The sequence below is a fragment of the Carlito syrichta genome, unplaced genomic scaffold (genome assembly GCF_000164805.1).
Source record: "Carlito syrichta isolate Samal-C Ts95f unplaced genomic scaffold, Tarsius_syrichta-2.0.1 Scaffold136155, whole genome shotgun sequence".
NCBI classification, from domain to species: Eukaryota; Metazoa; Chordata; class Mammalia; order Primates; family Tarsiidae; genus Carlito; species Carlito syrichta.
In genome coordinates this window covers 3662-17518 of record NW_007080251.1, presented here as the reverse complement: position 1 = coordinate 17518, position 13857 = coordinate 3662, and the positions used below count along the sequence as shown (strand labels likewise).

Genomic DNA, 13857 nt, shown 5'->3' with positions numbered 1-13857 from the left:
GAGACTCCAACTCAAAAAAAAAAAAAAATGAAGTGTTGGACGAAGCAAGCTGTTAACCAGCAATGATGAGAAAATGACCAAACTTACCAAGTTTTATATGACAAAGCCTGTGTATACTGCATTACATTCTGCTTATCTGTTTCTTGAGCAGAGAAAGTGAGTGACACAATTAATTAGCATCAAGCAGGACACTAAACTCTCAAAGCAACTTTATTTTCTATTCTTGCTTTTTTTTTTTTGGAGTTGGAGTCTCACGCGGTCACCTAGACTGGAGTGCAGTGGCCGCTCCCGGCCACCACAGCCTCACCTGCTGGCCTCCGGCGATCCTTCCACCTCAGCCTTCCGAGTAACTGGAATTACAGGCACGCGCTACCATGCCCGGCTAATTTTTTGATTTATTGCAGAGATGAGGTCTCGCTGCCCAGGCGGGTCTCGAACCCGCGGGCTCAGGCAATCCACTCACCTCAGCCTCCCAAAGGCGCAGGATTACAGGCTGAGCCACCGAGCCCGGCTTATTCTTGCTTTTTTAAGAGACAGGGTCTTGTTTGTTGCCCAGACTGGAGTGCAGTGATGCGATCATAGCTCTCTGCAGCCTCAACCTCCAGGGTTCAAACGATCCACTTGCCTCAGCCTCCAGGGTTCAAGCGATCCACTTGCCTCAGCCTCCTGAGTCGGGACTACAGGTGCTATTGCATCCAGCTAAAATTTTCTTTCTTACTCTGCTGACATCTTCTGCTTCTAAGCTTTTGTCAGTATTTGCAGAGATCAAGAGATGTCATATTTCTTAAAGTTCAGCTGATTGTAAAGACATTTGTAACAAAACTTAAAAACTTAAAAAGGAATACTAAGGAGTACATTTTTAATTACTGCCTGGTTATATTATACAAAAATATTTAAAATATCAATCATGATGACTAAATGGGCAAGGAAAGTTGTACATGAAATATCTTAAGTACTTAAACAATAAAGTGATTTCGAAAGAGTAAGAATCCTAAAAACAGACTGTATATGTTTTAATTTTTTCTACCGTTTTCATGTTCTTTTATTCTGCTCAAAAGGCAATATTTTGTGTCCATGGCTTGAAAATTTGTGATACTGAGTTATGACAGATGTTTAATTTTTATTTGTTTTCCTGCTTGATGAAATGATTCAAATCTGGCTTAATAAGATATAACATTGTTTCTAAAGATGACACTATAGAAGCACAAACAGGTGTGTATCAAATAGCATTATATCACAGCATGAAATATGCTATTTTCCTTATGTAATCACACTCATTTAAAATACAGATGCAGGATGAATACCCCTTATCTGAAATGCTTGCAACCAGAAGTGTAAACGTCTTAAATCCGAAAATCTGAAATCTGAAACGCTCTTCGGAGAGAGTTATGTCGGCACTCAAACATTTTTGGATTTTGATTTTCAGATTTGGGATGTTCAACCCTATATAAACATACTAGTTGGTTTTCTTTCTTTCTTTTTTTTGGATTTGGAGTCTTACTCTTGTCTCCCAGGCTGGAGTGCAGTGGCACTCTCAAGGCCACTACAGCCTCTACCTGTTGGGCTCAGGTGATCCTTCTGCCTCAGCCCTCCAAGTAGCTGGAACCACAGGTGTGTGCCACCACACCCAGCTAATTTTTTAATTTATTGTAGAGATGAGGTCTCATCAAGTTGCCCAGACTGGCTTGGAACTCCTGGGCTCAGGTGATCCTCCTACCTCGTCCTCTCAAAGTCCTGGGATTACAGGTGTGAGCCACCACATCTGGTGGACTAGTTAGTTTTCTAACAACTAACAGCCAGAATGTAGCTGTTAGATTCCTTTCATAAATAGCGTATTTTATCTTCCACTAATTAAGAAGAAAAACAAACTTAAGGCTCATTTGAAAATCATTACTCTAAAAGGTTTAAAATGACCTTAAAAAGTAATTTTTCATAGTTTATAAAACTATATTTTCTATTAAAAAAATGAAAGAATATTAATTCCTCACACATGCTTTATACATTTATTGCATTTGTTTATTATATTTTGCCTAGGGCATGCACAATAGAAATATCTATTTTAAAAAACTGGTATCTTAATTCTGAAGAAAAAAAGTTCTGAAATTATTTTTTAAATGTCCATACCTGACTTCTTAATGATGAAAGAATGTATTCCTTTTCACAATAGGAGATTGTCTTGTGAGTTTCTGGTGTGTCACTAACTAACCAGATCCATAAAATAAACCAAAATATCCCAAGTATACCTTAAAATAAAAAATAATAGATAAAATTAGGATGTACCAACAGTAATTTTTATATGTCTTGAAAAAATTACATAACTATAAATTCAATGTAAAACTCATTTTAGTTTAGATTCAATTTCAAGTTTTTCTCAATTATTTATTAGGATATTTGCTATGACTATATTACTGTTTGAAGAAAATAACTTATCTATAACTATATTACTATTTGAAGAAAATAACTTTTAAATATGCGATTCTGTCAATCAGGGTCTATCAGACCAATCTTTTTGAAAATAAATTTCCATAATCTACAGCTCTCCATAGGTATCTGTTTTTGTCAATTTTTGGTTTTGATTGCTGATGTTTCCTGCATGAAATGTCTATATAAAAATTTATTAAAAATGTGTATTATCCTGCCAATGAAATAAAATGCCTTGGAACTAAATAAAAAGAAAAAAAATATTAAAACTATCAAGTGAGAGAATTCTACTTTGAATGAGAAAAAATTCAAAATGCAAATATTTTAATAATACCCAAGATAGTAGTTTTTGATAGCAAATATGCTACTTAAGTCCAGGATTCCATAGCAGTTTCTACTGAGAAATATTCCAAAATTCACATCAGTTTATAACTTAGGTCGTTTTAATCATTTCAACTTGAAAAACAGGTTATCAGTATTTTAGAATTTTGTGGTTTAGGAAATGATGACTTCAGTAGTTGAAATATATTTTTCATTCTTCTTTTGAGTAGGAGTCTCACTCTGTCACCCAGGCCTGGAGAGCAGTGGCACTCTCACGGCCATTGCATTCTCGACCTGCAGGGCTCCAGGTAATCCTTCTGTCTCAGCCTTCCTAGTAAACTGGAACCACAGGTGCACAGCATCATCCCTGGTTAATTTTTTTGATTTATTGTAGAGACGAGATCTCACCAAGCTGCCCAGGCTGGTCTCAAACCCCTTGACTCAGGCAATTCTCTCACCTCCAACTGCTAAAGTGCTGGGATTACAGGTGTGAGCCACTGTGCCCAGTATATCTTTCTAACTAATCATTAGACAACTATTACATTTTAAATTTATTACATTATAATTTGATCCAATTTTTAAACTTACCAAAGAAGTAAAAGACGTAAGTCCAATTCATATAGTAGCAAATTATTCCAGAAAGAGGAAGCGAAACTACTGTCCCAAGCTGTGCTCCTAGAAAAACACAAAAGACTTTATAAATTTTGAAAGGGGAAAATAAAGACATGTCTACTGCTTGAAGAAAATGACTGACAGACGATGAAGAAAGGAAACAACTACTCAAATCCAAAGGAGTAAACTAGTCACATGTAAATATAAACAATCTGTTTTCTTAGGGGATTGTAAACTAGGAAAACCACAATACATAAAACACATGTACATAACTGAGTGACTGCATTGGTTACAATAATGCAGCTATTGATGAATCAGAGGCATCAATCAATAGGAGACTCATTATAATACTATAAAAGTAAATGCCACATGTGCTGGAAATGCAGGCGTCTGGAGAAAAGTCCAAGATGGTCTCCAAGGCTAACCAACACAACCTGCTGCAATCATGAAGTTTTCAGTAATCTCCTATACATACCAACAATCATTTCAGATAAAAGAAAATATATGTTAACCATCAAACGCAAGACATCTTAGTAGCTGCAGTAGGAGCCAAAATGAGGAATCAGACATTGTTTCTGGTCTCAAGTTTTAGTCTTAGGTAGGAGATAAACAGAAACCAATAATCACTGCGTGTCAGGAAGTTTGAGGGGTTGCAGAACAACGTGAAGTTCAAACTTGGGAGATACTACTTCAGGACAAGACATAGGCAGCAGCAACTAGACTTTGAAAGGACGGCTATGACTTGGTCCTGCAGAAACAGAATGAGGAAGGAGATACAGAGGCAAGGTAACAGGACAAGCAAAAAAATGAAAGAAGAAAGCAGAGAACCTCATCTGGGTAAAGGAAAGGAAAAAGACAGTAGAAGCACAAGTTGAATCATCACTGAGTAACTGCTCCTTGCCAGGTTAGCTGACCAAGGCAATGAGGGCTGTGGAGAACTTCGCTTGAGGCCGAGGTCTCGATTTTAGTCAACAGGTGAAGGGAAATAATAGGCAGCACCTGTTCTATACCTTATCCTCACATTGCTCATGTCAGTCACTTCAGAGCTACAGGAATGATCTTCTTTTTTTTTTCAGGACCAAGAGATTTATTAAAGCGGCTGTTACAGAGGGGATCTGTAACGGAAAAAAGAAAAAGAGAGAGAGAAAGAGAGAGTGAGAGAGAGAGAGGAAGTGGGAGAGAGGCGGGGAGAGAGCTACAGAGAGGGAGAGAGCGACAGAGAGGGAGAGAAAGAGAGACCGAGAGCAGGAACGATCTTCTTAAAATGTAAACTGAGTCAGGCTCGGTGGCTCAGCCTGTAATCCCGCACCTTTGGGAGGCTGAGGTGAGTAGACTGCCTGAGCCCGTGGGTTCGAGACCTGCCTGGGCAGCGAGACCTCATCTCTACAATAAATCAAAAAATCAGCCGGGCGTGGTAGCACATGCCTGTAATTCCAGCTACTTGGAAGGCTGAGGTGGAAGGATCGCCGGAGCCCAGCAGGTCGAGGCTGCGGTGGCCGGAAGCGGCCACTACACTCCAGTCTGGGCGACAGAGTGAGACTCCAACTCAAAAAAAAAAAAAAAAAAGTAAACTGGGTCATACCTGTCACCTGACTAAAAACCTAGTATCTCCCTACTGTAACAAGAACAAAAATCCACATTCTTTCCTCTAGCCTACAAGGCCTGCTACAACCTGCCCATTTCCGACTCCAGCCTCATTGCACGCCATCATCCTCTTGATTCACTAAGTTCCAGCCACTCACGGGAGTCCTCCATTTCTCAGAACCCTCACGTGACTTCTCCCCTGACAGCCTTGTTCTCTGCATGACTGGTTTGTTCTCATCCTTCAGATTTTTAACTTATGTCACCACAGAGAGGTCTTCTCAACCACTCTTCAAAAAGCAGTCAGGTCAGGCCCGGTGGCTCACACCTATAATTCCAGCACTTTGGGAGGCTGAGATGAGCAGATTGCCTGAGCTCATGGGTTTGAGACCAGTCCCAGCAACTTGGTGAGACCTCATCTCTACAATAAATCAAAAATTAGCCGGGCGAGGTGGGGCATGTCTGTAGTTCCGGCTACTTGGAAGGCTGAGGCAAAAGGATCACCTGAGCCCAGCAGGTCGAAGATGTGGTGGCTGTGATCGTGCCACAGCACTTCAGCCTGGGTGACAGAATGAGATTCCGATTCAAAAAATAAAAAATAAAAATAAATAAATAAAAATAAAAAGCAGTCAAAGTTGAAAAGTTTTCATTTGGTCAATAGAAGAAAGGTTAGAAACTCTTATGTAATCTGGCAAAATTATATTCACATATATAAAACTCATGCTATTTCACCTGTAAATCAAAGTGATGGCAAATAAAAATACACAGAAAAACGATGCATGGGGGCGGGGCTGAGAATCACGATACATTAATTGAACAACCAAATTAGAAATCCTAATTTAGCCGGGCACGGTGGCTCAGCCTGTAATTCTGCGCCTTTGGGAGGCTGAAGTGAGTGGATTGCCTGAGCCCGCGGGTTCGAGACCCGCCTGGGTGGCGAGACCTCATCTCTACAATAATCAAAAACATCAGCCGGGTGTGGTAGCGCATGCCTGTAATTCCGGCTACTTGGAAAGCTGAGGCAGAAGGATCACCTGAGCCCAGCAGGTAAAGGCTGCGGTGGCCGGGAGCAGCCACTGCACTCCAGTCTGGGCGACAGAGTGAGACTCCAACTTAAAAAAAAAAAAGAAATCATAATTTAGGGACAAAAAGTTCTCGTTTCTGGGCTTTTTTTTTCTTTCTTTAAAATAGGATTCTCAGCTGGGCTAGGTGGCTCAGCCTATAATCCCGCGCTTTGGGAGGCCAAGGTGAGTGGATTGCCTCAGCCCGCGGGTTCGAGATCCGTCTGGGCACCTTGGCAAGACCTCATCTCTACAATAAATCAAAAGTTAGCCGGGCGTGGTAGCGCGCACCTGTAGTTCCAGCTACTCGGAAGGCTGAGGCGGAAGGATTGCTGGAGCCCAGCAGGTCGAGGCTGTGGTGGCTGGGAGAGTGCCACAGCACTCCAGTCTGTGAGACAGAGTGAGACTCTAACTCAAATTAAAAAAAAAAATAAGCCGGGCTTGGTGGCTCAGCCTGTAATCCCGTGCCTTTGGGAGGCTGAAGTGAGTGGATTGCCTGAGTCTGCGGGTTTGAGCCCGAGTGAGCAACTTGGTGAGACCTCATCTCTACAATAAATCAAAAAATTAGCCGGGCGTGGTAGCACGCGCCTGTAATTCCAGCTACTTGGAAGGCTGAGGCGGAAGGATCACTGGTCAAGGCTGCGGTGGCCGGCAGCGGCCACTGCACTCCAGTCTGGGCGACAGAGTGAGAGTCCAACTAAAAAAAAAAAAAAAAAAATAGCATTCTCATACCAACATCTGAAAAGGCAACATGCTTTGAAGTCAATGACAGCAGACAGGGAAGGAAGGGGAAGACGACGTGAGCCAGTCAAGGCACATTGCTGTATGCTGCTGTGTATCGAGTGGTGCTGCCAGAACTTAATTTTTCCACCAAAGGGGCATCCGACATTGCAAGACTCTGGTGTACAAGCACTTTTTCCCTGATGCTGATACACACATAACAAATGACAGCACAGCCTTTACCGAACAGTGTCCTCACCTGCGTAGGAGATGCTAAGAAGCTTGCTTCTCTCAAGAGGGGGAGCCCAGGACGACCACATGGCATGCATGGCAGGAAACGTCACACCCTGACAGAAGGGAACACGACATTCTGGTGAAACACGAGGTCGTTCTGTTAATGTTTTAAAGAAAGGTAAGCAAATTTTGTTGCTACATCATTTTCTGGGTAGGAAACAAACGAGAATGAGGTTCCGTGAAGTGAGATGTCTTCACAGTGTTAAGTGGAAATACCTTATAATGAAGTATTTTCTCTTTTTTTTGAAGTGGAGTCTCACTCCATCGCCCTGGCTGGAGTGCAATGGCACACTCATGGCCACCCTAGCATCTACCTGCTGGGCTCCAGCGATCCTTCCGCCTTAGCCTTCAAGGAGTCAGAACTACAGGCGTGTGCTACCACGCCCAGCTAATTTTTGATTTATTGTAGAGACAAGGTCTTGCCAAGTTGCCCAGGCTGGTCTCGAACCTGTGGGCTCAGGCAATTTACTTGTCTCAGCCTCCCAAAGTGCTGGGATGACAGGTTGAGCCACTGAGCCCGGCCTGAGGTATTTTCAAAACCTGAACAAAGATTATGGACTTGGAAAGTAGTTTGACAACTGCAAGGTCAAAATAAATTCAAAAGTATGCACTGACTAATGACACAGAGGGACTGCTCTCAAGGTCAACTTTACTCTCCCACTACTGTGTAACCTCAGACAGATTAGTCGACCTCCTTGAACTTCAGTTTCTTCAACTGTAAAACAGTATCTTGCATAACTGTTGTAGGATAAGCATTATCTAGGGCTATCATTAATGGAGAGAAGAATAAATGCTTTAAAACTTTGGACTTTCTGCTGATTCTTTCTAAAATCAAAAGAAAGGAAGAAAGAAAGAAACCAGTGGAGGCAGAGATGAGCTATGCTGTGTTGCAAGTCAGTAAGAATCTGTCACGGAGCACCCTCAGGGTGAGTCATTATAGAGTAAAACTTGAGATGCTTGGAAACACCCAGAGAGTATGTTGTGGAAAGCTTTATTATAAAACCCAAGGGCAATGTAAGCATATTCACGGTGACTCGGATGGCAGGCATGAACGATGCTGACCTAGGTTTATGGATAAGGCAGCGTACATGTGACATTTATTGGAGAAATGAAGTCGCATGAATGACCTAAGTATAAACACGATCGAAATCTACTTAGAAATGAAACAGCAACCTGAGATGACAGCGGTAAGGCAAGCAATGTGCTGTCATGCTAAATCAGTGGCATGAACAGACAGGAAGTTAACACAGGGGGATGCATTTGGCAAACAAATCCAATACTTGAACCAGAGAAAATATAGATTGAGGTTTATTTTGGCATATTTTATATTTTTTAGTCAAGGAGAAGAGAAATCTGGTAACAGCAGGGCGATTTTCCTTTTGTAGACAGGAATGGTTCATTTAATAGACCTCAATTGATAAGAATAAAATTTATCATTCAGACGAATGATAAACGTTCAATGTAACTAGTACTTGGCAGTTTCCAACTAGTCTAGTAATCCAGCAATCCTTATCACATGAGGTTCTTTAAATCTGTCCTGTGACTGAGAACAAGGTAGGTATTTCAGTCTCAATTTTAAAACGGATGGAACTGAGGTCTAGAAGTTAGAGCTTACGGACGGTTTCAGTGCTAGATTCAGTGGGGCCATTACTCAGACTGATTTTCTGACCCCAGTCCAGTGTCTTTCCAACACAGCAAGATACATTGCCACTTAAAATAAGCCGGGCTCAGAGCCGGGCTCAGTGGCTCAGCCTGTAATCCCACGCCTTTGGGAGCCTGAGGTGAGTGGATTGCCTGAGCCCGCGGGTTCAAGACCCGCCTGGGCAGCAAGACCTCATCTATACAATAAATCAAAAAATCAGCTGGGTGTGGTAGCACGTGCCTGTAATTCCGGCTACTTGGAAGGCTGAGGCGGAAGGATCGCTGGAGCCCAGCAGGTCAAGGCTGCGGTGGCCGGGAGTGGCCACTGCACTCCAGTCTGGGCGACTGAGTGAGACTCCAACTCAAAAAAAACAACAAAACAAAACAAAAATAAATAAATAAAATAAGCCGGGCTCGGTGGTTCAGCCTGTAATCCCATGCCTTGGGAGGCTGAGGTGAGTGGACTGCCTGAGCCCGCGGGTTCCAGACCCTCCTGGGCAAATTGTTGAGACCATATCTCTACAAAAAATCAAAAAATTAGCTGGGCGTGGTAGTGCTCACCTGTTCCAAGTTCCAGCTACTTGGGAGGCTGAGGTGGAAAGATCACTGGAGCCCAGCAGGTCGAGGCTGTGGTGGCCAGGAGTGTGCCACTGCACTCCAGTCTGGGTGACAGAGTGAGTCTCCAACTCAAAAAAGTAAATAAAATAAAGTAAAATAAAATAACCTTAGTGCTCTACACCAAACCCAGAGGCTGCCATCTTGCTTGAATTAAAGAAATACAAGACAGCAAAACAAACCTATGCCAAATTTAACAGGCAGAAGTTCAAAGAGAAAAAGGAAAAGTGACCATGACTTAAAGACAAGAGTATACACAAAGAAATACAGAAGAGAAGTAGGAAGGAACAGAAAAACAGGAATGACAATTTTTTAAGTGATAAAAATCTTAGGAGGTAGAAAATAAGAGGCAAAAATTAACAACACTTCTAAAAGCAGGAGGAAGAATCAAAGAACTGAGGTAATTACATGAAATAATAAATTATCTGTCTCAGCCAGGCATGGTGGCTCATGTCTGTAATCCCAACACACTCCAGGAGACCGAGGTGGGAGGACTGCTTGAGGCCAGGAGTTTGAGACCAACCTGGGCAATGTAGTGAGGCCCTGTCTTTACAAAAAAACAAAACAAAACAAAAAAATCCCTATTTGTCTCTAAGTTAGAAGACCGGAAAAAAAGAAAAGAGCAAACGAGAAAGAGGACGTTCCATGAATAACAACACATTTAAAAGTCACACAAGCAGCCGGGCTCAGTGGCTCAGCCTGTAATCCCATGCTTTGGGAGGCTGAGGTGAGTGGATTGCCTGAGCCCACGGGTTCGAGACCCGCCTGGGCAACTTGGCGAGACCTCATTTCTACAATAAATCAAAAATTAGGTGGGCGTGGTAGTGCACGCCTATAGTTTCAGCTACTTAGAAGGCTGAGGCAGAAGGATCACTGGAGCCCAGCAGGTCGAGGCTGCGGTGGCTGGGAGCGGCCACTGCACTCCAATCTGGGTGACAGAGTGAGACTCCAACTCAAAAAAATAAAAAAAAAGTCACACGAACAATTCGACAATCTATTGTGTAAAGTATGTTTCAGATCTGGTTATTGATGATAGAGCTAAAAGCACAGAGGGTGACGATGGCCTATCTTGGCTGCTTAATAGTGGGGTATCATCCACGCTTACAAAGTATCAGCCATGAAGTTCCCCCAGGAAACACGTCTTCTTAGTTTTTGGGGAAAGCATTCAACTTTGAGGTGGCTTCTGTAGAGACTTTCATTGGCCACAAACACAATCCACTCAGGTCACTTCTAGTTGGCCTTTCTCCAGTGAAAGCAAACCCCTGCTCCTGTCCAGTGTTCCCATTCACAGCAGGAATGATGGACGAGGAAAGAGCACACAGGGCAGGGGGCATGTGCCTTACCTCCCCGAAGCCTTCCAGGGCCCGGAGTGCCACGAGAGGCCCCACGCCCAAATCCGCTGCCACGGGGGTCAGCAGGGTAAGGACAGCTGTGCAGAGGATCCCGAAGCCCAGCAGCAGTTTCCCCCCTGTTCTGCTGGCAACATAGCCTCCAGGAATCTGGGTGATGATGTAGCCATAAAAAAAAGACCCGAGGATCCACCCTTGAGTCTCTGCGTCCCACTGGTACCGCTTACCCTGCAGGAGGGAAGGAAACAGCACTGTAAGACCCTGGCTAGGTCGTGTGCTCTCCTCCCTTCTTGCCCCCAGCCTTCAATATTAGAGAGAGGAGGTTTTGTTATGTTGCCCAGGCTGGGCTCAAACTCCTGGACTCAAGCGATCCTCCCACCTCAGTCTCCCAAAGTGCCAAGATTACAGGCATGAGTCACTGCACCCGGCCTTAAATGGCATTTTTCTCTTACTGGCATGTAAGTATACAGAAGGGAGAGTCTGAACCACTACTCTGGCCTGTAGAACATGCACACTTTCTAGCAGGCGGGTGAGTTCCCATGGTATAGATATATGAATGAAAAAGAACTGGAAGTCATCAGTATCAAGAGGGTTTGCTATTTTATGAAGCCAGACTGTAGAGTGGGCTGTGGAGGCCTCATAATGACCATGAAGAGCCACAGGCTTAATCCAGAGAGCTGCTGATGAGGAGACAGCAGTGCTCAGCTGGGCTCTGGGCCAGGCCTGGGCTATGCCTAGCTCTGTCACTTACCGCTGTGAGATCTAGGAAGATAAAATGAAAACGGCATGTAAACAGCAGACAGTGGACACTCTTGCTGCTGTCCTGCCCGTCGTGCCCTTCACAATGTATATTTCCTTTAACAAATCTACCTTTCTTAATTTGGAAAAAAAAAAAGAAAACGGCATGTAAAATAAGGCCTGCTGCATGGTCAGGGCTTACTTAATGTTGGCTATTCGTATACGTAACTACGGATAGTAACTTCCCATTCCAGACCACACACTTGAGTGAGCACATGGAACATGACAGAAGAGCATCTGCTTAGACCGAGCCAGGGACTCCATGTAAAAGGACTCGTCAACTGATCAAAAGCCACACTTAGCAAGGGACCAGTGAAGGTCAGGTGACAGGGCTGGCATCTGACGTCTTCAGTGCACGTGGCAGTCCAACAAGCCAACACGTCAAGAGCCACCCTGGGATTTCTCCTCCCTGTCAACACCGACAGGTGAAGAGAAGCAGCCAGAAATGTCCCTGGACTGTCCGTGGGTGCCAGGATTATCCCTGGAGGCCGTGGTTCTGTGAGAAAGCGGGTGGTGTGTCCCAGATATGCTATTCGGCAGCATCATTAAAGCATAATAACTTCAACTATGTTGTTATCTCATTTGGAGAGAAGCTCTCTTCCCTGCTTTAATGCTCCTGTTTGTCAGTGACAGGGGAGCCTCATCCGAGTGTGACTGGCATCTTTGGGAGCATCGAAAACACACGAAAATATACAGATGAAAGGAATTTCAGCCTTTTCTTTCTGTCCTGTCTCCTCGTGTGATAAAGTGAAGTACTTAAAGTGTGTATTTACTTAAGTCTACACAGATGATGAACACACCTTTACAATCCCATGAGGAAGTAAAGTGCCCGAAGCAGCTTAGGTGGGACCCATGTACACTTGGGGAAAAAATGCCCTAAGAGACTGGCCAGCTCTCGTTTTCCATCCTGCAGCTGGCAACAGAAACCCCGGAGGCAAAATGGGATGATAACCAAGAGTCTTATAAATACTACTTGGAAACATTTAAAGCAGTCGAGCTTTCTGAAACGTGAAACTGGTTTTTCAAAATTGACTTCAAGGACGGTAAGTTTATGGAGAGAACTGGAGAACCATTTTTCAAACAGATCAGGGTAATTACAGCACAGCAGCAGCAGCTGTGGTCATAAGATGTCATCCAACCAGTTCCTGGGAGAAGCAAAAGAAAGTGGCCTGAGGACTCAAGCGTGGAAGAAAGCGCGAGTGATTTCTGCAGGATCAAGAAGGAAGGGCCCTGTCCTATTTCCACGTGCAAGTCTTTGAGTATTAATTAGGAACACTCACCGTCCGATTATGATGCACTTTTATGGGATCAGAATGCTCTGCACACTCCTTGGAGGTCCTGTTGTCTTTTGCGGTTGTGTTTGAATCCACCATATCCACCAACGCGACACTCAGATTCACACGTAAGGCGTAGAGAACGAAGAAGCCAAAGAAGGCCAACGCGGCCAGGGTATAGCGAGCAGAGCAGCACACGGGAGCTGAGTAAAGAGGAAACGTTAGCTGGAGAGCAACTGGTGACCGTCCCCATCATGAAGCGTATTCCTTCAGATGAGCACACGTCAGTTAGACTGTGCTTGTAGAAGACAGTTTATTAAAACACGGAGGCGGCAGCTTTATCAACTCTGCCCAGAAAAGTCTCCATCCCAAGCTGAAACTTGCTCCCGGTCAGCTGGCAAGGACGTGGCATGAGAAAAACAGGTAGAGGCTTCATGGTATCACTATTCCTCGAAGAAGATCTAGAACATGGTAGATGAGCACCCAAGTACCTGCCATGACACGCCCATCTATTGCTGACTGCGTAGACTGTGACGTACTGCCAAGACAAGGGCTGAAACCCCTCTGATAACGTCCCATCTTGACCAGCACCCTCCCAAGCTGGGTTTGAGTCAGAAGCCATGATGCATAACTGTAGACCCAGGACAGCATGGGCGGTGGCAGGGCCCAGGAGCTGTCATACTTCGAGGGTCCACGGTAGGGGGAGGAGTGGACGTGCCACAATGCAAAAGAGGAAGGCAGAGAGTGGGAGGAGCCCTGAGAAAAGCTGGGCAGGAGGCAGGGTCTGACCAATTCCTCACTTCGGAAGGGTTCTGCACTGACTCCTTGCCTCTGACTGGTCTGCGAAATGGAAGAGGGTGGGAACTCAGCTGACTGGGGTCACTTGACCTCTAGTGACAATCGAGCTGATGCACTGTCTGCTTGGTGGTGAACTTGGAGTGTTTGACCAACAACAGTTTCAAGACATACACACGCATCCCATTAGGCAATGGCAAATTTTTAAAAGAGTGTGTCTGTGAGGTCAGCACCTGTTGATTGAGTCCTGAGTGAAAATCCCCTCCTCAACAGAAGAGGGAAAAAAAGAAAATCAGTGAAAACAAAGCACCAGGATATGCTGGAAAAACATCTCCAGTCAGGCTCGGTGGCTTAGCCTGTAATCCCACACCTTTG

General features: G+C 44.2%; 1 protein-coding gene across 1 annotated transcript; it reads right to left on the bottom strand.

Annotated features, from left to right (window-relative positions):
* Positions 1-2003: 2003 nt before the first annotated feature.
* On the bottom strand, positions 2004-13527 carry LOC103251113 (sialin-like; the record flags this gene model as incomplete). Its single annotated transcript, XM_008049719.2, has 6 exons — positions 2004-2243; positions 3331-3417; positions 6976-7063; positions 10610-10843; positions 12694-12890; positions 13488-13527. Coding segments are annotated over 6 exons (786 nt in total), but the record flags the coding sequence as incomplete, so codon positions are not given.
* Positions 13528-13857: the final 330 nt, after the last annotated feature.